The sequence below is a fragment of the Pinus tabuliformis genome, chromosome 2_1 (assembly GCF_031772625.1).
Source record: "Pinus tabuliformis cultivar Carrire ecotype Pingquan chromosome 2_1, CPIR1, whole genome shotgun sequence".
In the NCBI taxonomy this organism is placed as follows: Eukaryota; Viridiplantae; Streptophyta; class Pinopsida; order Pinales; family Pinaceae; genus Pinus; species Pinus tabuliformis.
The window spans coordinates 67,067,111-67,093,247 of NC_142299.1; the positions used below are offsets into that span (position 1 = coordinate 67,067,111).

The following is a 26,137-nucleotide window of genomic DNA, read 5'->3' on the forward strand; positions in this document are numbered from 1 at the left end:
GTTGAGCATAGTACTGCTGATCTCTTCTCTCTAGAAGATGTTGATTTTCTAGTCAGTGCAGCTGAGTTGGTGTTGAAGTGGCATTTCTTGCAGTTTGATGGCTCTTTTTATCGGCAGATTAGAGGCACTGCCATGGGCAGCAATTTAGCTTTTGTTTATGCATTTCTTTTTCTTTGCTATCTTGAGCAAGAAGTCTTCCGTAGATTTCCTGCTCCAGATATTCAGCTTTTCAGATGGTTTATTGATGATGGTTGCATGGTCTGGAATGGCTCCAGAGAGAGATTGGTCCAATTCTTGGATTGCTACCAGTCCATTTATCCTGAGCACATTCGCATCACTTCTTGCATTTCATCATCCAGCATCAACATTCTGGACATTGTGCTTTTCAAAGGTGATGACTTCCACACCTCTGGAAAGCTTTCCACCAGATGTTTCCAGAAACCACTGAATGCATATCAGTATATTCCTTTTACTTCCTGGCATCCCAAGCACCAGAAAGTAGCATTCGTGGTTAATGAGCTGCAGAGATATCTTCGAGAGAGAGCACTGAGTTGGGCTTCCTTGAACTCAGACGGGCATTCTACAGCAGGCTTCGGTCGAGGGGCTATCCACCGGACTTCCTCCAGGCATGTTTTGCCAAGGTCCATTGGGATCAAAGGGTTGCTCTATTGCAGCAGGTCTATGCACGAGGTCCTCTTCACTCTCTTGGCCTCAAAAGGGCCCCCTTGGTGTTGAAGCTGGACTTTTGTGAAGCCACTCGTGCTTTGAACCTTGGGGGTTCCCTAAACCCTAAACTGCATGGAGAATTCCAGCGTCACCCTTTGCTTCAGCATATTCCCAAGCCCTTGATTTGTTGGCGGAATCCGCGCAAAATCGGGACTTTTTACATGAGCAGTTCCGACCCCCGGCCATGATCTTCTACAGGAGCAGTGCATTCTTCTTCCAGGAGCAGTACATGATTTTTTCAGATTTTTTGCATGAGGAGAGCTATTTTTACTTTTATTTTTAATATTTTAAAATATTTATTTTAAATATTTTAATATTAAAAATTAAAAAGTAAAAAACCATGTGCCAATACCATGGTTGCAAAAAATACCATGTACCACTTACCATGCACTTGCCCTGTCCGCTTTTGCTATATAAGGACAACAAGTTGCTCTTTTTCTTTGTATCACCGATGAGTCCCGTTGAGGACGAAACTAGTTTGATGAATATAAAGATCTGTTTCTTGTCTATTATGTGTTTTGCATAATCTTGTCCTTTAGCATTTTTTGCATTTGTCTCGGTTTGCAACTTTTGCCATTTTTCAATTCTTGCAATTTGCAACTTTTGCAACTTTTGCAATTTTTACATGTTTTTCAATTTCCGGCAATTTCTTTACATGTAACTGGGTATTTTGTTCGGTTTTGTTCCCACCTTACTCTCTTTGTTGTTTTAACCCTAAACCCTAAACCCTAAGCCCTAAGCCCTAAGCCCTAAGCCCTAAACCCTAAACCCTAAACCCTAAACCATAAACCCTAAACCCCAAACCCCAAACCCCAAACCCCAAACCCCAAACCCCAAACCTGAAACCCCAAACCCGAAATCGAAACCCTTAACCCTTAACCCTTAACCCCTTAACCCTTAACCCTTAACCCTTAACCCTTAACCCTAAACCCTAAACCCTTAACCGTAAACCCTTAACCCTTGACTCTTAACCCTTAACCCTTAACCCTTACCCTTAACCCTAAACCCTTAACCCTAACCCTTAACCCTAACCCTAAACCCTAAACGCTAAACCCTAAACCCTAAACCCGAAACCCGAAACCTTAAACTCGAAACCCGAAACCCGAACCCCGAACCCCGAACCCCGAACCTTGAACCCCTGAACCCTGAACCCCTGAACCCTAAACCCTAAACCAGATTTTCTCCAGGCATGTTTTGCCAAGGTTCTTTGGGATCAAAGGGTTGCTCTAATGCAGCAGGTCTATGCATGAGGTCCTCTTCATTCTCTTGGCCTCAAGAGGGCCCCCTTGTCGTTGAAGTTGGACTTCTGTGAAGCCACTCGTGCTTTGAACCTTGGGGGTTTCCTAAACCCTAAAATGCATGCTGAATTTCAGCGTTACCCTCTGCTTAAGCATATTCCCAAGCCCTTGATCTGTTGGTGAAATCCGCGTAAAATCGGGTCTTTTTACATGAGCAGTTCCGATCCTCGGCCTTGATCATCTTCAGGAGCAGTGCATATCTCTTTCAGGAGCAGTACATGTGTTTTCAGCTTTTTGCATGAGGAGTTGTGCTCTTTTTTGTATTTTTTAATATTTTAATATTTATTTTTAAATATTTTAATATTTAAAAATTAAAAACCATGGGCCTAATACCATGCACTCCAAATACCATGTACCTTTTACCATGCACTTGCTCCGTCCGCTTTTGCTATATAAGGACAGCAAGTAGCTCATTTTCTTTGTATCACTGATGAGTCCCGTTGTGGACGAAACTAGTTTGATGTTAATACAAAGATCTGTTCTACTTATTATGTGTTTTGCATTATCTCTTGTCCTTAAGCATTTTTATTTTTAGTTCTTCTGTATCGGTTTTTATTATTGGTTTTTATTATCAGTTCTTCTGTATCGGTTTTCAGTTTTGTTCCCGCCTTACTCTCTTTTTGCTGTAAACCCCAAACCCCAAACCCCAAACCCTAAACCCCAAAACCCCAAAACCCCAACCCCAAACCCCATACCCCAAACCCCAAAACCCCAAAACCCCAAAACCCCAAACCCCCAAACCCCAAACCCCAAAACCCCAAACCCCAAACCCCAAACCCTAAACCCTAAACTGCATGCTGAATTTCAGCGTTACCCTCTGCTTCAGCATATTCCCAAGCCCTTGATCTGTTGGCGAAATCCGCGTAAAATCAGGTCTTTTTACATGAGCAGTTTCGATCCTCGGCCTTGATCATCTTCAGGAGCAGTGCATATCTCTTTCAGGAGCAGTACATGTGTTTTCAGCTTTTTTGCATGAGGAGTTGTGCTCTTTTTTGTATTTTTTAATATTTTTAATATTTTAATATTTATGTTTAAATATTTTAATATTTAAAAATTAAAAACCATGGGCCTAATACCATGCACTCCAAATACCATGTACCTTTTACCATGCACTTGCTCCGTCCGCTTTTGCTATATAAGGACAGCGAGTAGCTCATTTTCTTTGTATCACTGATGAGTCCCGTTGTGGACGAAACTAGTTTGATGTTAATACAAAGATCTGTTCTACTTATTATGTGTTTTGCATAATCTCTTGTCCTTAAGCATTTTTATTTTCATCTCTTCTGTATCGGTTTTTATTTTCAGTTCTTCTATATCGGTTTTTATTGGATGTGTTTTCAGTTTTGTTCCCGCCTTACTCTCTTTTTGTTGTAAGCCCTAAACTAAGTCCATGGCGAGGAACCCTACTGACTTCACGGGTCCTGTTACTAGATCTAGGACAAACTCTCGTCAATCTCATAATGATCTTGATCCTCCCGAACAAGATTCCGCTCTGTCCCGGAGGAACAATATTGATAATGTTATCCAGCAGTATATTTGGGATAACACTCTTTATTCCCGTGAGATTGAAGAAATTGTAAACCGAGAAATTGCAAACTGAAATTTTACTCTTCCCGCTGCCCCTCAGTCTGGGCCTTCTCTTTTTGGTGCAGATCCAGAGCCGGAGCCCCGTACAGTTGTTGATGATGAGACTGCGCAGCCCCTTCCAGAAACTGCGCAGCCTCCTCTTTGGTCTGCGCAGCCTCCTTCCACTGCGCAGCACCCTCCTGCTTCTGCGCAGAGGGGTCCCTCTGTCTCGTTTGCTCGGCAGCCAGCTTCTCATCATGCTCCGAAAACGTCTTTTGTTCGCCAGCTTTCGGGAAATGATGAAATTCCGCCTATGCCTAATTCATGGGCCGAAGTAATTTCATGTGCAGTTAAAGATTTCCAAAAAGCCACTGAAATCTTGCTTAGATCTCAGTCGCTTGTTGAGAAATTTCTAGCTCTTCAGCAAGACAACCGTGTTATTCAAAGCCTTATGGTTAAAACCCCAGGTCTTGTAGCATCCGATCCTGATACTACCGATGCTCTCAAATCAGGTCTTGAAGCTCTTACTGCCAGATATAGAAGAGATTGCCATGAACTTTATCTTCGTCATGAGCAAACTATTGTGGAGCAAAATGAAGCTAGGGTTTCTCAACATGCTTCAGATTTTCAAAATCAGCTTCACCAGCTTGCCATGCCTTTCCAGCACATTCAGTTCTCTATCTCCTCTGGTCCGGTTGATGGCAGTATTATTGCTGCTCATTGGTATTCACTTTCCTTGTCCTCTTATAGTCGACAAGTCAATGAATTCAAAATTGAGCTAGTTGATCGTCGTTCTGCCAGAAATGCTTCCCAAGCCGCCAGAAATGTCGCTCGGGAAGAAGCAGCTAAGCAAGCTAATGATATTCCCCGTGAGGAGGCTATCTCTGTTCTGGTCCAAAGAGAAGTTGCAAAATCTCTCCAAGCCCAGCAACAGAAAATTGATCAGCTTGCTTATCTCATTGAGCATCAATCTCCCGGCATTCCAGCTGCTCCTCCTCAGCAGCAGCATCGGCAGCAACGCCAGCAGCAGCAACAACGTAGACAGCCCCAGCAGCAACACCAGCAGCAACATCAGCATCAGCGTAGACAGCGCCAGCAGCAGAGACAGCCTCCGCAACAGCAGCAGCAGCAGCCTCTGCGCAGTCAAAAGAGGCCTTTGTGCAGTCAGTCCCAGCAACTGCGCAGCGAGCCCCAGCAACTGCACAGTCAGCCTCAGAGGCAGCAGCAGCAGCAATTTACCCAGGTTCAGCAATCCCGGCCAAAATACGGGAAGGGCAGGGGCGGTTCCGCCGAGGAATTCGCTCCACTCAATCTGTTGCTGGGTAGTCGGCTTCCATTCCAAACCAGCGTTTCCAGAACACTGGTTTGAATCCGGAAGCTGCCCCATTTGCTCCACAGCAACGAGATGTTCATCAAATCCCTGCCAGAGACAAGGGGAAAAGCAAGGCTCTCTTGGTGTAAGCAAATCCCGTCATCTTTTTTGGTTGCCCTCTATTAGCCCCGCTTCCTATTTGGCTTATCTGATTGGAAAAATGACCCCTTCCCAGATTGATCGTCGAATTAGCAATCTTGCTATTCACAATCTCTCTTCTGTCCCTCTTTCCTTCAGCCAAACCAAATTGCTGGGCCTAGGGCACAAATACATCCCTCGGCCTCCTCCCATGGCCATTGATGACATCTTTAAAGAATATGCCTATTTCTCACGTCTTTGACATCTCAGAAGATTTTTTAGATTTTCTTTGGACGAATCCTATAATCCTTTCCGCTTACCAAACCCTACTTGGGAACCTCCGATTAATGACCCGGACCTTAACTGCTCTCTTCAGATTGGCCTTTCCATCCTTAAAGATCGCATTGCCTCTATCCATTTTTCCTCCAAACCCAGCTTCTCTAGATCCCAGCTGCTTGCACTAAGGAGCCTTCGCCGCCTCCCTATTGTAATCAAACCGGCAGACAAGAACCTGGGGATTGTTGTTCTTGACAGAGATAGTTATGTTGCCGAAGCTCACCGGCAACTCTCTGATCTCAATGTTTACAGGCAGTATGCAGCAGTTCCATGGATGGCCATCAAAAGATCCCTCAGTCAGCTTCAAGCCAGATACAGAAATCTTCTTTCAGTGCAGCAATGGGAATACATAATGCAAGTCAAGCCTCAACATGCCAAAGCTTGCAGGCTCTACTTCATTTGGAAAATCCACAAAAACCCTCCTGTCGGTAGGCCCATTTGTGCTTACAACGGGTTTATGCTGGAACCTCTTTCCAAATTCTTGCATTACAAACTTCTCAGCACCTTGCTTGCTCAGCCTAATCATCTTCCAGATTCTCTTACTTTATTACAAGATATTGAATCCAAACGTTTTGCAGCCGATTCATTTCTTGTAACCTTTGACGTAGAGTCTCTATATCCGAGCATTCCCACTCAGGAAGGCCTGCATGCCTTACGGGAAATGCTTGAGCAAAGCACTGCTGAACTCTTTACTCCAGAAGATGTCAATTTTCTGGTAAGTGCAGCAGAATTGGTGCTTAAATGGAATTTTCTTCAGTTTGATGGCACTTTTTTCCGGCAGATTAGAGGCACTGCTATGGGCAGCAACTTTGCTGTGGTTTATGCCTGCCTCTTTCTTTGCCATCTTGAGCAAGAAGTCTTCAGAAGATTTCCTGCTCTCGAGATTCAGCTTTTCAGACGTTTCATCGATGATGGTTGCATGGTTTGGAATGGCTCCAGAGATAGATTGGTTCAGTTCTTGGATTGTTACCAATCCATTTATCCCGAGCACATTCGTATCACTTCCTGCATCTCACCATCTAGCATCAACATTCTGGACATTGTGCTTTTCAAAGGTCCTGATTTCCATACCTCTGGAAAGCTTTCCACTCGATGTTTCCAGAAACCACTGAATGCCTACCAGTATATTCCTTTTACTTCCTGGCATCCCAAGCACCAGAAAGTGGCATTCGTGGTTAATGAGCTGCAGAGATATCTTCGAGAGAGAGCACTGAGTCAGGTTTCCTTGAACTCAGACGGGCATTCTACAGCAGGCTACGGTCGAGGGGCTATCCACCGGATTTTCTCCAGGCATGTTTTGCCAAAGTTCTTTGGGATCAAAGGGTTGCTCTAATGCAACAGGTCTATGCACGAGGTCCTCTTCATTCTCTTGGCCTCAAGAGGGCCCCCTTGGTGTTGAAGTTGGACTTCTGTGAAGCCACTCATTCTTTGAACCTTGGGGGTTTCCTAAACCCTAAACTGCATGTTGAATTTCAGCGTTACCCTCTGCTTCAGCATATTCCCAAGCCCTTGATCTGTTGCCGAAATCCGCGTAAAATCGGGTCTTTTTACATGAGCAGTTCCGATCCTCGGCCTTGATCATCTTCAGGAGCAGTGCATATCTCTTTCAGGAGCAGTACATGTGTTTTCAGCTTTTTGCATGAGGAGTTGTGCTCATTTTCCTATTTTTGATATTTATTTTAAATATTTTAATATTTATTTTTAAATATTTTAATATTTAAAAATTAAATATTCTTTACCATGGGCCTAATACCATGCACTTAAAATACCATGTACCTAATACCATGCACTTGCTCTGTCCGCTTTTGCTATATAAGGACAGCAAGTAGCTCATTTTCTTTGTATCATTGATGAGTCCCGTTGTGGACGAAACTAGTTTGATGTTAATACAAAGATCTGTTCTACTTATTATGTGTTTTGCATAATCTCTTGTCCTTAAGCATTTTAATTTTCAGTTCTTCTGTATCGGTTTTTATTTTCAGTTCTTCTGTATCGGTTTTTATTGGATGTGTTTTCAGTTTTGTTCCCGCCTTACTCTCTTTTTGTTGTAAGCCCTAAACCCTAAACCCTAAACCCTAAACCCCTAAACCCTAAACCCTAAAACCCTAAACCCTAAACTGCATGTTGAATTTCAGTGTTACCCTCTGCTTCAGCATATTCCCAAGCCCTTGATCTGTTGGCGAAATCCGCGTAAAATCGGGTCTTTTTACATGAGCAGTACCGATCCTCGGCCTTGATCATCTTCAGGAGCAGTGCATATATCTTTCAGGAGCAGTACATGTGTTTTCAGCTTTTTGCATGAGGAGTTGTGCTCTTTTTTGTATTTTTTAATATTTTAATATTTATTTTTAAATATTTTAATATTTAAAAAATTTAATACCATGGGCCTAATACCATGCACTCCAAATACCATGTACCTTTTACCATGCACTTGCTCCGTCCGCTTTTGCTATATAAGGACAGCAAGTAGCTCATTTTATTTGTATCACTGATGAGTCCCGTTGTGGACGAAACTAGTTTGATGTTAATACAAAGATTTGTTCTACTTATTATGTGTTTTGCATAATCTCTTGTCCTTAAGCATTTTTATTTTCAGTTCTTCTGTATCGGTTTTTATTTTCAGTTCTTCTGTATCGGTTTTTATTGGATGTGTTTTCAGTTTTGTTCCCGCCTTACTCTCTTTTTGTTGTAAGCCCTAAACTAAGTCCATGGCGAGGAACCCTACTGACTTCACGGGTCCTGTTACTAGATCCAGGACAAACTCTCGTCAATCTCATAATGATCTTGATCCTCCCGAACAAGATTCCGCTCTGTCCCGGAGGAACAATATTGATAATGTTATCCAACAGTATATTTGGGATAACACTCTTTCTTCCCGTGAGATTGAAGAAATTGTAAACCGAGAAATTGCAAACCAATATTTTTCTCTTCGCGCTGCCCCTCAGTCTGGGCCTTCTCTTTTCGGTGCAGATCCAGAGCCGGAGCCCCGTACAGTTGTTGATGATGAGACTGTGCAGCGCCTTCCAGAAACTGCGCAGCCTCTTGTTTGGTCTGCGCAGCCTCCTCCTTCCACTGCGCAGCACCCTCTTGCTTCTGCGCAGAGGGGTCCCTTTGTCTCGTTTTCTCGGCAGCAAGCTTCTCATCATGCTCCGGAAACGTCTTTTGCTCGCCAGCTTCCGTGAAATGATGAAATTCCGCCTATGGCTAATTCATGGGCCGAAGTAATTTCATGTGCAGTTAAAGATTTCCAAAAAGCCACTGAAATCTTGCTTAGATCTCAGTCGCTTGTTGAGAAATTGCTAGCTCTTCAGCAAGACAACCGTGTTATTCAAAGCCTTATGGTTAAAACTCCGAGTCTTGTAGCTTCCGATCCTGATACTACTGATGCTCTCAAATCAGGTCTTGAAGCTCTTACTGCCAGATATAGAAGAGATTGCCATGAACTTTATCTTCGTCATGAGCAAACTATTGTGGAGCAAAATGAAGCTAGGGTTTCTCAACTTGCTTCAGATTTTCAAAATCAGCTTCACCAGCTTGCCATGCCTTTCCAGCACATTCAGTTCACTAGCTCCTCTGGTCCGGTTGATGGCAGTATTATTGCTGCTCATTGGTCTTCACTTGCCTTGTCCTCTTACAGTCGACAAGTCAATGAATTCAAAATTGATCTAGTTGATCGTCGTTCTGCCAGAAATGCTGCCCAAGCCGCCAGAAATGTTGCTCAGGAAGAAGCAGCTAAGCAAGCTAATGATATTCCCCGTGAGGAGGCTATCTCTGTTCTGGTCCAAAGAGAAGTTGCAAAATCTCTCCAAGCCCAACAACAGAAAATTGATCAGCTTGCTTATCTCATTGAGCATCAATCTCACGGCATTCCAGCTGCTCCTCCTCAGCAGCAGCATCGGCAGCAACGCCAGCAGCAGCAACAACGTAGACAGCCCCAGCAGCAGCATCAGCATAGACAGCCCCAGCAGCACCAGTAGCAGAGCCAACCTCCGCAGCAGCAGCAGCAGCAGCCTCTGCGCAGTCAAAAGACGCCTCTGCGCAGTCAGTCCTAGCAACTGCGCAGCCAGCCCCAGCAACTGCGCAGTCAGCCTCAGAGGCAGCAGCAGCAGCAGTTTCCCCAGGTTCAGCAATCCCGGCCAAAAAACGGGATGGGCAGGGGGCGGTTCCGCCGAGGAATTCGCTCCACTCAATCTGTTGCTGGGCAGTCGGCTTCCATTCCAAACCAGCCTTTCCAGAACACTGGTTTGAATCCGGAAGCTGCCCCATTTGCTCCACAGCAGCGAGATGTTCATCAAATCCCTGCCAGAGACAAGGGGAAAAGCAAGGCTCTCTTTGTGTAAGCAAATCCCATCATCTGTATTGGTTGCCCTCCATTAGCCCCGCTTCTTATTTGGCTTATCTGATTGGGAAAATGACCCCCTCCCAGATTGATCGTCGAATTAGCAATCTTGCTATTCACAATCTCTCTTCTGTCCCTCTTTCCTTCAGCCAAACCAAATTGCTGGGCCTAGGGCACAAATACATCCCTCAGCCTCCTCCCATGGCCATTGATGACATCTTTAAAGAATATGACTATTTCTCTCATCTTTGTCGTCTCAGAAGATTTTTTAGACTTTCTGTGGACGAATCCTATAATCCTTTCCGCTTACCAAACCCTACTTGGGAACCTCCGATTAATGACCTGGACCTTAACCGCTCTCTTCAGATTGGCCTTTCCATCCTTAAATATCGCATTGCCTCTGTCCATTTTTCCTCCAAACCCAGCTTCTCTAGATCCCAGCTGCTTGCACTAAGGAGCCTTCACCGCCAACCTATTCTTATCAAACCGGCAGACAAGAACCTGGGGATTGTTGTTCTTGACAGAGATAGTTATGTTGCCGAAGCTCAACGGCAACTCTCTGATCTCAATGTTTACAGGCAGTATGCAACGGTTCCATGGATGGCCATCAGCAGGTCCCTCAGACAACTTCAAGCAAGATACAGAAATCTTCTTTCAGTGCAGCAATGGGATTATATAATGCAATTCAAGCCTCATCTTGCCAAAGCTTGCAGGCTCTACTTCATTTGGAAAATCCACAAAAACCCTCCTGTCGGTAGGCCCATTTTTGCTTACAACGGGTTTATGTTAGAACCTCTTTCCAAATTTTTGCATTATAAACTTCTTGGCACCTTACTTGCTCAGCCTAATCATCTTCCAGATTCTCTCACTTTATTACAGGATATTGAATCCAAGTGTTTTTCTCCTGATTCACTTCTTGTAACCTTTGATGTAGAATCTCTTTACCCTAGCATTCCCACTCAGGAAGGCTTGCATGCCTTACGGGAAATGCTTGAGCAGAGCACTGCTGATTTCTTCACTCCAGAAGATGTCAATTTCCTGGTTAGTGCAGCAGAATTGGTGCTTAAGTGGCACTTCTTGCAATTTGATGGCTCCTTTTTCCGGCAAGTTCGAGGCACTGCTATGGGCGGCAAATTTGTTGTAGTTTATGCTTGCCTCTTTCTTTGCCACCTTGAGCAAGAAGTCTTGAGAAGATTTCCTGCTCCAGAGATTCAGCTCTTCAGACGCTTCATTGATGATGGTTGCATGGTCTGGAATGGCTCCAGAGATAGATTGGTTCAGTTCTTGGATTGTTACCAGTCCATTTATCCCGAGCACATTCGTATCTCTTCCTACATCTCACCATCTAGCATCAACATTCTCGACATTGTGCTTTTCAAAGGTCCTGACTTCCATACCTCTGGAAAGTTTTCCACTCGATGTTTCTAGAAACCACTCAATGCCTACCAGTATATTCCTTTTACTTCCTGGCATCCCAAGCACCAGAAAGTGGCATTCGTGGTTAATGAGCTGCAGAGATATCTTCCTCGAGAGAGCACTGAGTCAGGTTTCCTTGAACTCAGAAGGGCATTCTACAGCAGGCTACGGTCGAGGGGCTATCCATCGGATTTTCTCCAGGCATGCATTGCCAAAGTTCTTTGGGATCAAAGGGTTGCTCTAATGCAGCAGGTCTATGCACGAGGTCCTCTTCATTCTCTCGGCCTCAAGAGGGACCCCTTGGTGTTGAAGTTGGACTTCTGTGAAGCCACTCGTGCTTTGAACTTTGGGGGTTTCCTAAACCCTAAACTGCATGTTGAATTTCAGCATTACCCTCTGCTTCAACATATTCCCAAGCCCTTGATCTGTTGGCGAAATCCGCGTAAAATCGGGTGTTTTTACATGAGCAGTTCCGATCCTCGGCCTTGATCATCTTCAGGAGCAGTGCATATCTCTTTCAGGAGCAGTACATGTGTTTTCAGCTTTTTGCATGAGGAGTTGTGCTCTTTTTTGTATTTTTTAATATTTTAAATATTTTAATATTTAAAAAATTTAAAACCATGGGCCTAATACCATGCACTCCAAATACCATGTACCTTTTACCATGCACTTGCTCCGTCCGCTTTTGCTATATAAGGACAGCAAGTAGCTCATTTTCTTTGTATCACTGATGAGTCTCGTTGTGGACGAAACTAGTTTGATGTTAATACAAAGATCTGTTCTACTTATTATGTGTTTTGCATAATCTCTTGTCCTTAAGCATTTTTATTTTCAGTTCTTCTGTATCGGTTTTTATTTTCAGTTCTTCTGTATCGGTTTTATTGGATGTGTTTTCAGTTTTGTTCCCGCCTTACTCTCGTTTTGCTGTAAGCCCTAAACCCTAAACCCTAAACCCTAAACCCTAAACCCTAAACCCTAAACCCCAACCCCTAAACCCCAACCCCTAAACCCCAACCCCTAAACCCTAAACCCTTAAACCCCTAAACCTTTAAACCCTAAAACCCTAAACCCTAAACCCCAAACCCCAAACCCCAAGCCCCAAACCCAAACCCTAAACCCCAAACCCCAAACCCTAAGCCCCAAACCCAAACCCTCAACCCCAAACCCTCAACCCCAAACCCTCAACCCTCAACCCTCAACCCTCAACCCTCAACCCTCAACCCTCAACCCTAAACCCTCAACCCTAAACCCTTAACCCTTAACCCTTAACCCTAAACCCCTAAACCCTAAACCCCTAACCCTTAAACCCTAACCCTAAACCCTAAACCCTAAACCCTTAACCCTCAACCCTCAACCCTCAACCCTCAACCCTCAACCCTCAACCCTCAACCCTCAACCCTCAACCCTCAACCCTCAACCCTCAACCCTCAACCCTCAACCCAGAACCCTGAACCCTAAACCCTGAACCCCGAACCCCGAACCCTGAACCATGAACCCCAAACCCCAAACCCTAAACCCTAAAAAAAAAAAACCCTAAACCCTAAACCCCAAACCTCAAACCCCAAACCCCCAACCCCCAAACCCCAACCCCCAACCCCCAAACCCCAAACCCCAACCCCAAACCCCAAACCCCAAACCCCCAAACCCCAAACCCCAAACCCCAAACCCTCAAACCCCCAAACCCCCAAACCCCAAACCCCAAACCCTCAAACCCTCAAACCCTCAAACCCGAAACCCCTAAACCCTTAACTGCATGGAGAATTCCAGCACTACCCTTTGCTACAACATATTCCCAAGCCTTTGATCTGTTGGAGAAATCCGCGAAAGATTGGGTCATTCTACATGAGTAGTTCAGATCCTCGGCCATGATTCTTTCAGGAGCAGTGCATATTTTTCTACAAATATTTCTAGAAGACTCTATTCAAAATGTTTCTAGAAGTCTCTAGAAGTTTCTAGAAGTCTCTCAAGATGTTTCTAGAAGTCTCTATTCATGATGTTTCTAGAAGATTCTAGAAGTCTCTATTCAAGAAGTTTCTAGAAGTCTCTATTCATGATGTTTCTAGAAGATTCTAGAAGTCTCTATTCAAGAAGTTTCTAGAAGTCTCTATTCAAGATGTTTCTAGAAGTCTCTATTCATGATGTTTCTAGAAGACTCTATTCTAGAAGTCTATATTCAAGATGTTTCTAGAAGTCTCTGTTGAGAAGGTAAATCCCCTCTACGGATAGAGGCGATCCCTACTAGCCCAACAGGGGTCTAGCAACAATCACACAATGCTGCCACGCATGTTCCTAGTTACAATTAGACAAGAAGTAAAGAGCACCTACTTGGATTCCTGCGCTGTCGTTTGTCGAGGTGATGTTTCCCTTGCTCCTTCGCTTCAGCTGGTCATAGTCTTCCGCGATCCTCGCGAACGGACACCTGCACACACGAAGGGAAAGCAAACGCAAGCGTGAAATCTAGTAAAAGTAACTATATGCCAGTCAGAAAAGACATAATTCACATTTATCCATTGCATAAACAAACGAGAATGGAACAATAATAGCAGTCATCTATTATTAATCAGAATAGAGAAGAGTACAACCGAATGTTCTGACGTCGATAAACTTCTCAGGAGGGATCAGTCAGCATGTATCTCAAGCATTCACCTTTTAGGATGGTTCTCCCAAGACAAACAACTCTCTCTCTCTCACACAAATGTCACAAACAAACTTCCCAAAGCAATCAATCACTTCCACTCCTAACACACCACACCTATAGCAGCAATCTGAGCACTACAAGCTCTGTACAATCCAAGCTAAATCTAGCTATCCTCTAACTAGCTGCTCATGGTAATGGTGGAGGTTTATATAGGAGAAGGAGTCTCCTAGAAAGGTGGAAGGATGAGCTTATCTTCAAGGGGAGTAGTTGCAAAAGGTCGAACAGACATGCCATAGAAGGGAGTCGACATTCACAAAGCTAACAACCAAGCCTGGAAAGATCTGGAAGGCTGGTTGTTTGAACAAATTCGCCCAAACTGGATCAGCGCGGATTATATGGAGACTGCCGCGCTGTCAGCACATGACAGCAACTGAACAAGCCATGTCAGCGCGGAAGGACACGTGAAAGCCGCGCTGTGCGTCATCGCGGAAAAGTGATGTTCTTCCGCGATGACAGCGCACGAAGTAGACTGTGGGGCGCTGGTCATCGCGGTTATTTTATGAACAGACGCGCTGATGCACAAAACTTTGGAAAAATGGGTTTTTAGCCAGTTCAGGGCACAACATTTAGTGATTGTGACTTCTTTGACACAGCAGGGTGACTGACAGGAAGGCAGTGACAAATTACTGTGTAACAGATGCCCCCTAAAGCATGAAGACCGAGAGAGTGGGAGGGGTGAAATGCTTTACAACACACGCCGAACTGAAACACCACCAGGAAGTACCGAAAAATCTCTGACAATCATGTACACGCAGTCTAGGCATGGGCGCAGCCATCCAAAAGACATGCAAAACTGGTCTATAGTGTGGACGCAGCCACCCAGGTAAAAAGACCATAATAATGACAAGGTATGGGCGCAGCCATCCATGAAGACTCAGGTATGGGCGCAGCCATCCACCGATGAGTCATGTAATGATTATCCACAAAATCGCAGCCTGGACCACAGTGAGCAAGGATCCAGGGTCTTGCGCTCCATCTCGACCCGAACAGAGTACAAGTCCACACATGTGAATACAGGGGTTGGAGTCGAACATGTATGAACATCGCCTGATTACCGGTCAATGATGAGAACCGTTAACAGACGCGAGAGGTACCACCAATAATGACAATGGCCCTCAAGGTACTATAGGTACAATCCGTAGCGTGTGAATCAATGAGTTGGTGTCGAACACCCACGGAATCATTCGATCGTAGGTCAATGATGTAAACCTTGCGTCGAACACGAGGAACCTGCCATTGAGGCATGCAGGCTCCAAGGCACCTGGAAGGAGTCTCTAAGTCACTTTCTCGGATAATGAGTTGAAGTCGACGAGAAGTGGCCTTGATCGAAGGTGGGCCATAATGATTCCCACATCAACGACACGAGACAGAGGTATAATAATTTGTGATGAGATAGCGAACGAGGTTGCTTTGTGGCAGAGGACAACTTCTCTTGAACACATAACGGCACTATAACGGATTTGGCAGTACTTGACATCAAATGAGCTGCGGGTAGGATGATGATGGCAATAAACAGATGAGAGGTCAAATAGGATGTCCCAAACCCATGGAGGTTAGCGAAAACGAGATGAGATGACCCCACCCAGACACGAAACAGCGGAGTGCCGTGTTCAAGAGCGACGTACTGCCGAGACGACTGTAATCAAAGTTCCGTTTTCCCCACCTTTGCAGGCAGGTACCCCGATTATTTTTGGACGACAAGCGTGACGGGGGTAACATATGCTTGATGTGTGTCATGTTGACAATATCCGATGTCATTGAGTGTTTAACGAGCCTGACAAAGGAAAAACTCGGCTTCTTTTCTTGTTTCGAGAGTCTGAAAAGAATGCGGAAAAGGAGGCTCCAGGGGGGTCCTTTTTCGTACAGTTGTGTCTCTCGAGCCCGAAAAAGTATAAAACTGTGCTCGAAAGAACCGCCCGGTCATTACAACCGAGGAGTACTTTTCATAAATAGTGTCGCCGACCGGAAAAAGTAAAAAAGTGGTCGAAGACACGTCGTTTTAGAGCCAATATCGAGCGCGAAACGACAAGCACCCGGCGATCTTTTTGGTTTAACGGTCGGAAAAAGAGCTTAAAAACGACCGCCTCTCATTTCTTTAACGAGTCGAGAGGGGGACTCGGCAATCTTTTCATCTTTAAACGGTCAGAAAAGAGCTTAAAGCAGACCTCCATTTTTATTCTCTTTAACGAGTCAAAAAGGGAAAAATACTCGGCAATCTTTTCACATTTTACGAGTCAGAAAAGAGCTTAAAGGTGACTCGTCCTAGAGGAACGAGTGGTATAAAGGGTAGCAACTGGTTCCGGTAATGGTGGAACTGCTCAAAACATGTAATGGTCAAGAGGCTGGCTAATAAAACCACTCATCGCTGCGGTTCCTCAGGAAAGGATAAACAACCAAGTGAAAGCATATGATCGGCCAAAGAGATGGTGGCGATGGAATGAAAACAACCAAGGCTCATCTAGCAAAATCCAATGGATAAAAATGGCAATCACGAGATGTAAATCGGGTATGGGTTCATTTTTACACAAGCTTGAACCATGGAGAACTCTGCTTGGATTATGTTTCATGTTTACACAAGCTTGAAACGAAAAACTATGCTTGTTATAAGTTTGCATGCCCCCCAGCATAATAATGAAAATCGAGGTACATGCCCCCCAAGCTTCATTGCATTCAACAAAGTGGATGGAATGAAGGTTCACTCTCGAGATCTATGAAAGACTCGACTTGTATTTTACGAGATCTTAATCAAAAGACTCGATCTGGAAAGGGAGGTGTTTCATTTTTTAATGAGGTTGACACAGTAAAAGAACTATCCTCATAACCTGTGTTTCATTTTTTAACGAGCTTGACACAAGATCAGGAACTATGCTCCGACACCTAGTTTCATTTTTTTAAGGAGCTTGACACAGGAAAGCGAACTATGCTCCGACCAGACCCAGTTTCATTTTTTAAGGAGCTTGACACCGGAAAGGAACTATGCTCCGACCAGACCTAATTTCATTTTTTAGGGAGCTTGACATAGGAAAGTGAACTATGCTCCGACTAGACTTCATCATAATGAACGGGAAGTGGAGGCCCCCAAGAAAGTGGCTCCGGAGGGAAGGCCGACATCTTGGAAATCAGGACCTAATGCCCCCAGGACACTATGCACGATGGTGTCATCACTGGGTACGGGCACGGGGTAGGTGGCCACGTAGTTGATTTGCGGCGAGGCAGATGCAACTTGTGGATGAAAGCCAGGAGGGAAGGACGAGTGCGCCGGAGGGGCTTGTGGACGAACGAACGATAATTGATCGAACATCACGATTCTTCCATCGTGTGGAAAACAAACCACACGGAAAAGTGAAGAAACAAGGGCTCCCATGGCATACACATAATCACGACCAAGGAGAAGACTGAAGTCTAAAGAACCTTGGGTAACTGAGATGTCTATATAGACAGTCTTGCCCCCCAAAGTAATAGGAAACTTTGGAAGGATCCCTAATGGCTGACTCGTTCCTCCGTCAAACGCGGTGAGATGCGGTGCGACAGGTACAAGCGATGGGGAACCCAAAGCTCGCCAAGTAGTAACGGGCATAAGACTAACCGATGCTCCTTCGTCTAACACAGTGCCAGGCAGCGCCTTATTGCAAGCATAGGCGGTGACCCAGAAAGGCACGTGGGAGGGAAGGGGAGGGGTAGTCAAACGACTCCAATCGAAGGAAATAACTGAACTACTTGGTGGGGGAACCATATGGTTGCCCCCCTGCTCGGAAAGAACCGAACCTAAATTCTCTGGAGAGGTTTCAGGAGAACCTTTATCAATCTCGGGAGAATCTGAGGAGACGAGAAGAACATGAGAATTTTGCTCTTCTGAGACAGAGTGGTTGAGAGGAGGTGAACTCGAATCAACACCCTTTCCGACCGACGGCGGGTCAGGAACAGGCTGAGAACAGCCAGGTTCGAGAAGAGGGGCCTGGACGAAAGGAGAATCTGAAGCGATCTCTTTGTGAACAGGGGCGCGATCTACAGCTGTAGAAAGACGCTGATAACCAGCGGGAAGTGGATTCGGAGGAGCAGCAAGACTTTCCAACACAGCAGAGGCTTTATCCATGAGTGGACAAAGGTGAAGGGGATGTTTGCCTTCACAAAGTCGACAGGGGATTCGAAACTTCCCTTTCTCCTTACCATTCCCAACTGATGAGGTAGCATCGCCATGGTCATTAGTGGACGATGAAGGGCGGGCCGGATCTTGGGACCAAACTTCTAATACCCTGGGAATGCCAGGACAATCACGAAGCAGATGGTCCTCCTTGCATAATCGACAAGGAAACTTGACCTTCCGCAGAGGAGCAGAAGGTGACCCGACTTCAGGTATACTGGAGTGGATAGCTGGACTTGAGGGGGGAACTGTGTGTGTAGGCTCTCCCTTAGGGGACTTCTTCTTCTTGGTCTTCCTCTTCTTCTTCTTAGCCACCTGGTTACTCACATCAAGAATTTCACCAGGCGAAGTACAAGAGGACGACGTAGAAGTAGGCGTCGAAGGGGAGAGATCCACCTTTGGATCAACATGATGTTGTTCAGGTGGAGGGATTGACGGACTAACAGCCGATACGGTAGGGACCAAAGAGGTTGAAAACAACCACACAGGCAACCCGACAGTTAACCCTGGTAGGGACAACGTCGCCATATACGGAGCACCAACATTCCCAAGAGGAGGGAATTGTCCTGGATTCCCATCAGATGGGGAACCTGGGTTAGTGAATCCCGGAAAAGTTGCCATAGCAAACGAAAACGAAACCTACTCAAGCTAACGCACACAAGACCTAACTGGGTGATGTTATCGTGGCCAAATTAATTTTTAAGACACAAGGACCAAACTTGACCTTTTCATATTTCAGGAGTCGAGAAAAGGACAAAGATGACTCCAGTCTCCTTCGAATGTTTAATGAGCACGAAGTGACAAGACGCTCACAGGCACCTTTTCGTTTAGGGAGTCCGAAAAGGATCAAAAGTGACTGCTCTGGAACTCTAGGTAGAGGGTGTGCCAAACTCTTCGCAAAACCACAGAATACTTTTTAGGGTACGGGTGGTCAATCTTCGTGAATGCTGTGTTCACTGCATTGCGAATTGTAGGGCGGCCGACTCGGCTTCCTATGGATAAAGGATAAAAGCCTAGTGGGGTCTCCCTATATACTCGACGGTACGTGGGAGCGCAGTCCGTATTAGACCACTATCGAGTCACAGAAGGAGGAATCACCCAACCTAATGTGAAACAACAGTGACTATTTTTTAAGACGCCGGAACACGTCTCTAACCTAGACCTCTAAATATTTGTGTTTAGTTCCAATGCGTTTTTAGATTCATTTGGTTCATTTTATAGTTGATCTTGAGATTAAGTTTCGATTTCAAGCTCTATCGTATGTTCGCTCACAATTACTTAGATGCAATCTATATGCAAAAGAATTTCGTTTCATTTGATGAATTCTAGCTATGAGAGGGCAAAGAATTTTTTAAACAAAACGAAAACAAACAAACAAGTAGCTAAATGCAACTAAAGCGAGGAAAGGAAACTTTTCTTTTGAAAATGGAAATCAATGAAATGTTCTTTTCCTTCTCGAATTTTAAAATAAGCTACTAATTCATTTTCTTTTAGTGACATAACACACCTAAAGGAATTTGGAGGAACTTGAACACCAAGTAAACTACTTAATGAGAGCACACGAAGTTCCCAAAACACTCAACCAAAGTCTCGAAATCAAAAGGAAACAAGGCAATGCACGAGCTATGTGATCTAAGCTCTGCAAAACAAGCAAGGATTGCAAGCAAGGAGGAAGCGGAAAAGATCACTTGGAAGCACAAACCAATACACTCTAACAATCACTGAAAAAATGCGAAAAGCGAGTCTAGAACGAGCTGGTCAATCAAGCAAACAGGGATCCTTGCGGGAGGCTTGACACACACACGGCCGCTAGATGTCCTAGGGTTCAGAGCGTGAAATCAAATAGAGAAAAGCAAACATCCGATGGACCAGAGTTGCAACCAGTCAATTAGAGACTCAAACACAATCCAGTAATCGCGAAAGTCAGGACGAAAACGTGAACCAAGCAGCTAGAAGGGAAGTTGTTTGCAAACTTAAAACCAAGCAAAACGAAACCCTATGGAGTTGAGCTTCGTAATCAAACAGTTCAAAGTTCAGAGAGTGAAAAACAAGTCATCAGACAAGTGGGGAGAAGCAGGGAAAGTCACAGCAAGAGGTTCAGGAGGTCAAATTGGACAAAAAAAAGTTTTTCAGGCTCAGCGCGGGTAGCCTTCAGCAACTTTGCGCTGACAGGGGGAGGCCTTCAGCAACTTTGCGACGTCAGCGCGGAAAGTCAGGGAAAAAGCGCGCTGGCCTAGGACAAACGAGGTCAGCGCGGATATAAGACACACAGACGCGATGACCGAAATCGCAAAGAAGAGGGGGCGCGATGTCAGCGCGGAAGAACACGAATAAAGCGCGCTGCCCTTGAAAACGAGGTCAGCGCGACTGTTAGACGTACAGGCGCGATGAAGAGAAAACCAAAAGAACAGGGCCGCGATGTCAGCGCGACTGTTCCGAAATAAAACGCGCTGGGAGTAAAAAACAAGGAAAACCAAAACAAAAACTTCCCAAACCAAAGGCAGGAGCTTTTAAATAATAAAGACGCTTTCCAGAAACACCCAGAAAGTTCATAAGCCACAAAAGACAATCCCAAAAACCTACAAAGAGATCAATCAAAGCCAAACACAAAAGTGGACTCAAAAAACAAAAAGGCTGATCCCCAGCGGAGTCGCCAAATTGTTGAGAAGGTAAATCCCCTCTACGGATAGAGGCGATCCCTACTAGCCCAACAGGGGTCTAGCAACAATCACACAATGCTGCCACGCATGTTCCTAGTTACAATTAGACAAGAAGTAAAGAGCACCTACTTGGATTCCTGCGCTGTCGTTTGTCGAGGTGATGTTTCCCTTGCTCCTTCGCTTCAGCTGGTCATAGTCTTCCGCGATCCTCGCGAACGGACACCTGCACACACGAAGGGAAAGCAAACGCAAGCGTGAAATCTAGTAAAAGTAACTATATGCCAGTCAGAAAAGACATAATTCACATTTATCCATTGCATAAACAAACGAGAATGGAACAATAATAGCAGTCATCTATTATTAATCAGAATAGAGAAGAGTACAACCGAATGTTCTGACGTCGATAAACTTCTCAGGAGGGATCAGTCAGCATGTATCTCAAGCATTCACCTTTTAGGATGGTTCTCCCAAGACAAACAACTCTCTCTCTCTCACACAAATGTCACAAACAAACTTCCCAAAGCAATCAATCACTTCCACTCCTAACACACCACACCTATAGCAGCAATCTGAGCACTACAAGCTCTGTACAATCCAAGCTAAATCTAGCTATCCTCTAACTAGCTGCTCATGGTAATGGTGGAGGTTTATATAGGAGAAGGAGTCTCCTAGAAAGGTGGAAGGATGAGCTTATCTTCAAGGGGAGTAGTTGCAAAAGGTCGAACAGACATGCCATAGAAGGGAGTCGACATTCACAAAGCTAACAACCAAGCCTGGAAAGATCTGGAAGGCTGGTTGTTTGAACAAATTCGCCCAAACTGGATCAGCGCGGATTATATGGAGACTGCCGCGCTGTCAGCACATGACAGCAACTGAACAAGCCATGTCAGCGCGGAAGGACACGTGAAAGCCGCGCTGTGCGTCATCGCGGAAAAGTGATGTTCTTCCGCGATGACAGCGCACGAAGTAGACTGTGGGGCGCTGGTCGTCGCGGTTATTTTATGAACAGACGCGCTGATGCACAAAACTTTGGAAAAATGGGTTTTTAGCCAGTTCAGGGCACAACATTTAGTGATTGTGACTTCTTTGATACAGCAGGGTGACTGACAGGAAGGCAGTGACAAATTACTGTGTAACAGTCTCTATTCATGATGTTTCTAGAAGACTCTATTCTAGAAGTCTCTATTCTAGAAGTTTCTATCATAGCACTTGCTCTGTCCACTTTTGCTATATAAGGACAGCTTGTATCTCATTTCTTTTGTATCACTGATGAGTCCATAAAGGACGAAACTAGTTTGATAATACAAGAGATTTGTTTTACATATTATGTGTTTTGCATAATCTTCTGTCCTTAAGCATTTTTATTTTCAGTTTTATTTATCGGTTGTGTTTCAGTATTGTTCTCGCCTTAATATCTTTTGTTTCTTAAGCCCTAAACTTAGTCCATGGCGCGGAACCCTACTGAAATCACTGGTCCTGTCACTAGATCCAGATCGGCTTCTCAACATTCTCATAATATTTGCCCTCAGAATGTTCAGGATCCTCAAGAATATGATTCTGCTTCTTCTTATGACAAGATTTTTAATCAGTATATTTTGGAGAATTCTCTTCCTCGCCGTGAGGGTGCTGTCGTGCCTGATTTTATTCCTACTCAGCCTGGGCAGGATTTTTATGATGCAAATCCGAATCTGGAGCCCGAAAATACTGTAATTATTGATGATGATGAGACTGCGCAGTGCCCTCCAGAGACTGCGCAGCACCATCCAGTGACTGCACAACACCCTCAAGGAACTGCGCAGCCAATCCCTCCCAGAGATCCTCTCTCTGGCACTGCGCAGAAGGGTCCTTCAGTTTCTTTTGCTCAGCCAACTATTGATCATGCTCCAGAATCGTCTAATGCTCGCCAGCATCCGGGTAATGAAGAAATTCCGCCTATGCCAAATTCTTGGGCCGAAGTTATACAATGTGCAGTGAAAGATTTTCAAAAAGCCACTGAAATCTTGCTCAGATCTCAGTCGCTTGTTGAAAAATTGCAAGCTCTTGAGCAAGACAACAGAGTCATACAAAGCCTTATGGTAAAAACTCCAGGTCTTGTGGCTTCCGACCCTGATGCTACTGGTACTCTTAAATCTGGGCTAGAACCAATTACTGCTAGATACAGAAAAGAATGCCATGCATTCTATTTGCAGCATGAGAGAACCATTGTTGAGAAAAATGAAGCAAGGGTTTCACAACTTGCTTCAGATTTCCGCAACAATCTTCAGCAGCTTGCCATGCCATTTCAGCATATCCAGTTCACTAGCTCTTCCGGTCCTGTTGATGGTAGTGTTATTGCTGCTCAATGGATTTCGCTTGCCTTGTCGTCTTACAATCGACAAGTCAATCAATTCCAAATAGAGCTTGTTGAACGCCGCTCAGCCCGGACTGCTGCTCAAGCCGCCAGAAATGCCGCACGGGAAGAATTAGCTAAGCATGCTAATGACATTCCCCGTGAAGAAGCAATTTCTGTACTGGTCCAAAGAGAAGTTGCTAAATCTCTTCAGGCCCAGCAACAGAAATTTGATGCTACATTGAAGCCCCTGCAAGATCAACTTGCCTATCTCATAGAGCTTCAGACTTCTGGCATCCCAGCAGCATCTCAACAGCAGCAGCAAAATAATCAGCAATGAAGACAGCCCCAGCAGCGTAGACAGCGGGAGCAGCAGCAGCGCCAGCAACAGCAGCGACAGCAACAGCAGCAGCAGCAGCCCCAGCTACAACAGCAGCCTTTGCGCAGTCAGAAGAGGCAACAGCTTCCCCAGCAACCTCTACGTAGTCAGCCCCAGCAACTGCGCAGACAACCTCAGAGACAACAGCAGCTTCAACAGCTGCCCCAGCAGCCTACTGCGCAGGATCCTCAGCCAAAAAACGGGGTTGGAAGAGGGCGGTTCTGCCGAGGGAATCGCTCCACTCAATCTGTTGCTGGGCAGTCGGCCTCCGTTCCAAACCAGCCTTTCCCGAACACTGGTTTGAATCCGGAAGCTGCCCCATATGCACCACTGCAGCTAAATTTGCCCCAGAACCTTGCCCGAAACAAAGGCAAGGCTCCTTTAGTGTAAGCAAGCTCCGTCATCTTTTCTGGTTGCCCTCCATCAGCCCCACTTCCTACTTGGCTTATCTGCTTGGAAAAATGACTCCTTCCCAGATAGATCGTAGGATTAGCAATCTTGCTATCCACAATCTTTCTTCCATTCCTCTTTCCTTCAGCCAAACCAAATTGCTGGGCCTAGGGCACAAATATATTCCTCGGCCTCCCCCCATGGCCATAGATGACATCTTCAAAGAATATGCTTACTTCTCTCGTCTTTGTCGTCTCAGACGGTTTTTCAGACTTTCTGTAGATGAGTCCTATAATCCCTTTCGTTTGCCTAATCCCACTTGGGAACCTCCTATCAATGATCCGGACCTTAATCGCTCTCTTCATATTGGCCTATCCATCCTTCAAGACCGCATTGCTTCTGTAAACTTTTCCTCCAAACCCAGATTCTCTAGATCCCAGCTGCTTGCACTAAGGAGTCTTCGTCGTCTCCCTATTGTAATCAAACCAGCAGATAAAAATCTGGGCATTGTTGTTCTCGACAGAGATAGTTATGTTGCCGAAGCTCACCGGCAACTCTCTGATCTCAATGTCTACAGGCAGTATGCAGCAGTTCCATGGATGGCCATCAGAAGATCTCTCAGTCAGCTTCAAGCCAGATATAGAAATCTTCTTTCAGTGCAACAATGGGAATACATAATGCAAGTCAAAACTCATAATGCTAGAGCTTGCAGACTCTACTTCATTTGGAAAGTTCATAAAAACCCGCCTGTCGGTAGGCCTATCTGTGCCTACAACGGTTTTATGTTAGAACCTCTCTCCAAATTCTTGCATTATAAACTTCTCAGCACCTTGCTTGCTCAACCAAACCATCTTCCAGATTCTCTCACCTTATTACAGGATATTGAATCCAAGCGTTTTGCTGCAGATTCATTTCTTGTAACCTTTGATGTTGAGTCTCTGTATCCCAGCATTCCCACTCAGGAAGGCTTGCATGCCTTACGAGAAATGCTTGAGAAAAGCACTGCCGAGCTTTTTACTCCAGAAGATGTCAACTTCCTGGTCAGCGCAGCAGAATTGGTGCTCAAATGGCACTTTCTTCAGTTTGGCGGCACTTACTATCGGCAGATTCGAGGCACAGCTATGGGCAACAACTTTGCTGTGGTTTATGCCTGCCTCTTTCTTTGCCACCTTGAGCAAGAAGTCTTCAGAAGATTCCCTGCCCCCGAGATTCAGCTCTTCAGACGCTTCATCGACGATGGCTGCATGGTTTGGAATGGCTCCAGAGACAGATTGGTTCAGTTCTTGGATTGCTACCAGTCCATCTATCCTGAGCACATTCGGATCACTTCTTGCATCTCATCTTCTAGTGTCAACATTCTGGACATTATGCTTTTCAAAGGTCCAAACTTCCATACCTCTGGAAAGCACAATGTCACTTTCTGGTGTCGACGATGCCATGAAGATAAAGGAATATACTGATAGGCAAACCATGATTAAAAAGAATTCAAATTTCAAATGGGGTCAAGATGAACATGAAGCATTCAACATGATCAAACAAGCTATCATTAATGCTCCATCTTTAGCAACCCCGAATTTTTCAGAATCTTTTATCTTATACACATTTGCCTCAGAGAAATCATATGCTGTGATCCTAACTCAAGCAAATGAAGAAAAAGCGGAAGCTCCAATCGCATTTTTTAGCTCGAATTTACAAGGTGTTGAACTCAACTATTCAGACGTGGAGAAACAGGCATATGCTGTTTTCAAAGCGGTCAAATATTTCAGACCTTTCCTACTTAAAACCCATACTAATATCATAGTACCATTTCCAGTGGTAAGAAATCTTCTAGTACAGAAGGATGTGGGTGAGAAAAGAGCAAATTGGATCACTGCTTTACAGGAATACGACCTTGAGATCAAGCCAGAAAACATTGTAAGAGGTCAAGGCTTCTGCAAAATGTTGGCCGGAGCATCGCAGATTTTTGAAAATTCATCTGAACAGGTACAACTGTATGAGGTAAGCCTAAACGATGCAGAACCATTATATGCTAACATCATTTATTATCTTAAGAACGGATATGCTCCATCACACCTAGATCACAGTAAGAAAAGAGCTCTGAGATTGAAAGCTAAACAATATCAGCTCATAAACGATGTTCTTTTTAGAAAGAATTATGATTCTGTTCTTCTTAGATGTCTTGAGAAAACTGAAGCTGAAAAAGTTTTGCAGGAACTCCACGACGGACCAGCAGGCGGACACTATGCTGGAGATGCTACTGCACATAAGATCTTACGTGCAGGATATTACTGGCCTACGTTGTTCAAAGACTCACACAGTTATGTAAGGAAATGTCAAGTCTGCCAAACAACTGCTGGAAGAAAAAAGAAGCCATCCCTGCCACTACAGCCGGTAAACATCGAGCAACCA

At 44.8% G+C, this 26,137-nt stretch overlaps 2 protein-coding genes across 2 annotated transcripts; both read left to right on the top strand.

The window, feature by feature from the left end:
- Positions 1-9,787: 9,787 nt before the first annotated feature.
- On the top strand, positions 9,788-11,143 carry LOC149198814 (uncharacterized). Its single transcript, XM_089400377.1, has one exon. The coding sequence runs from the start codon at positions 9,788-9,790 to the stop codon at positions 11,141-11,143; it is 1,356 nt and encodes a 451-aa protein (XP_089256503.1).
- A 12,785-nt stretch (positions 11,144-23,928) lies between these two features.
- LOC149198815 (uncharacterized) lies at positions 23,929-25,188 on the top strand. Its single transcript, XM_089400378.1, has one exon. The coding sequence runs from the start codon at positions 23,929-23,931 to the stop codon at positions 25,186-25,188; it is 1,260 nt and encodes a 419-aa protein (XP_089256504.1).
- The last annotated feature ends 949 nt before the right edge of the window (positions 25,189-26,137 follow it).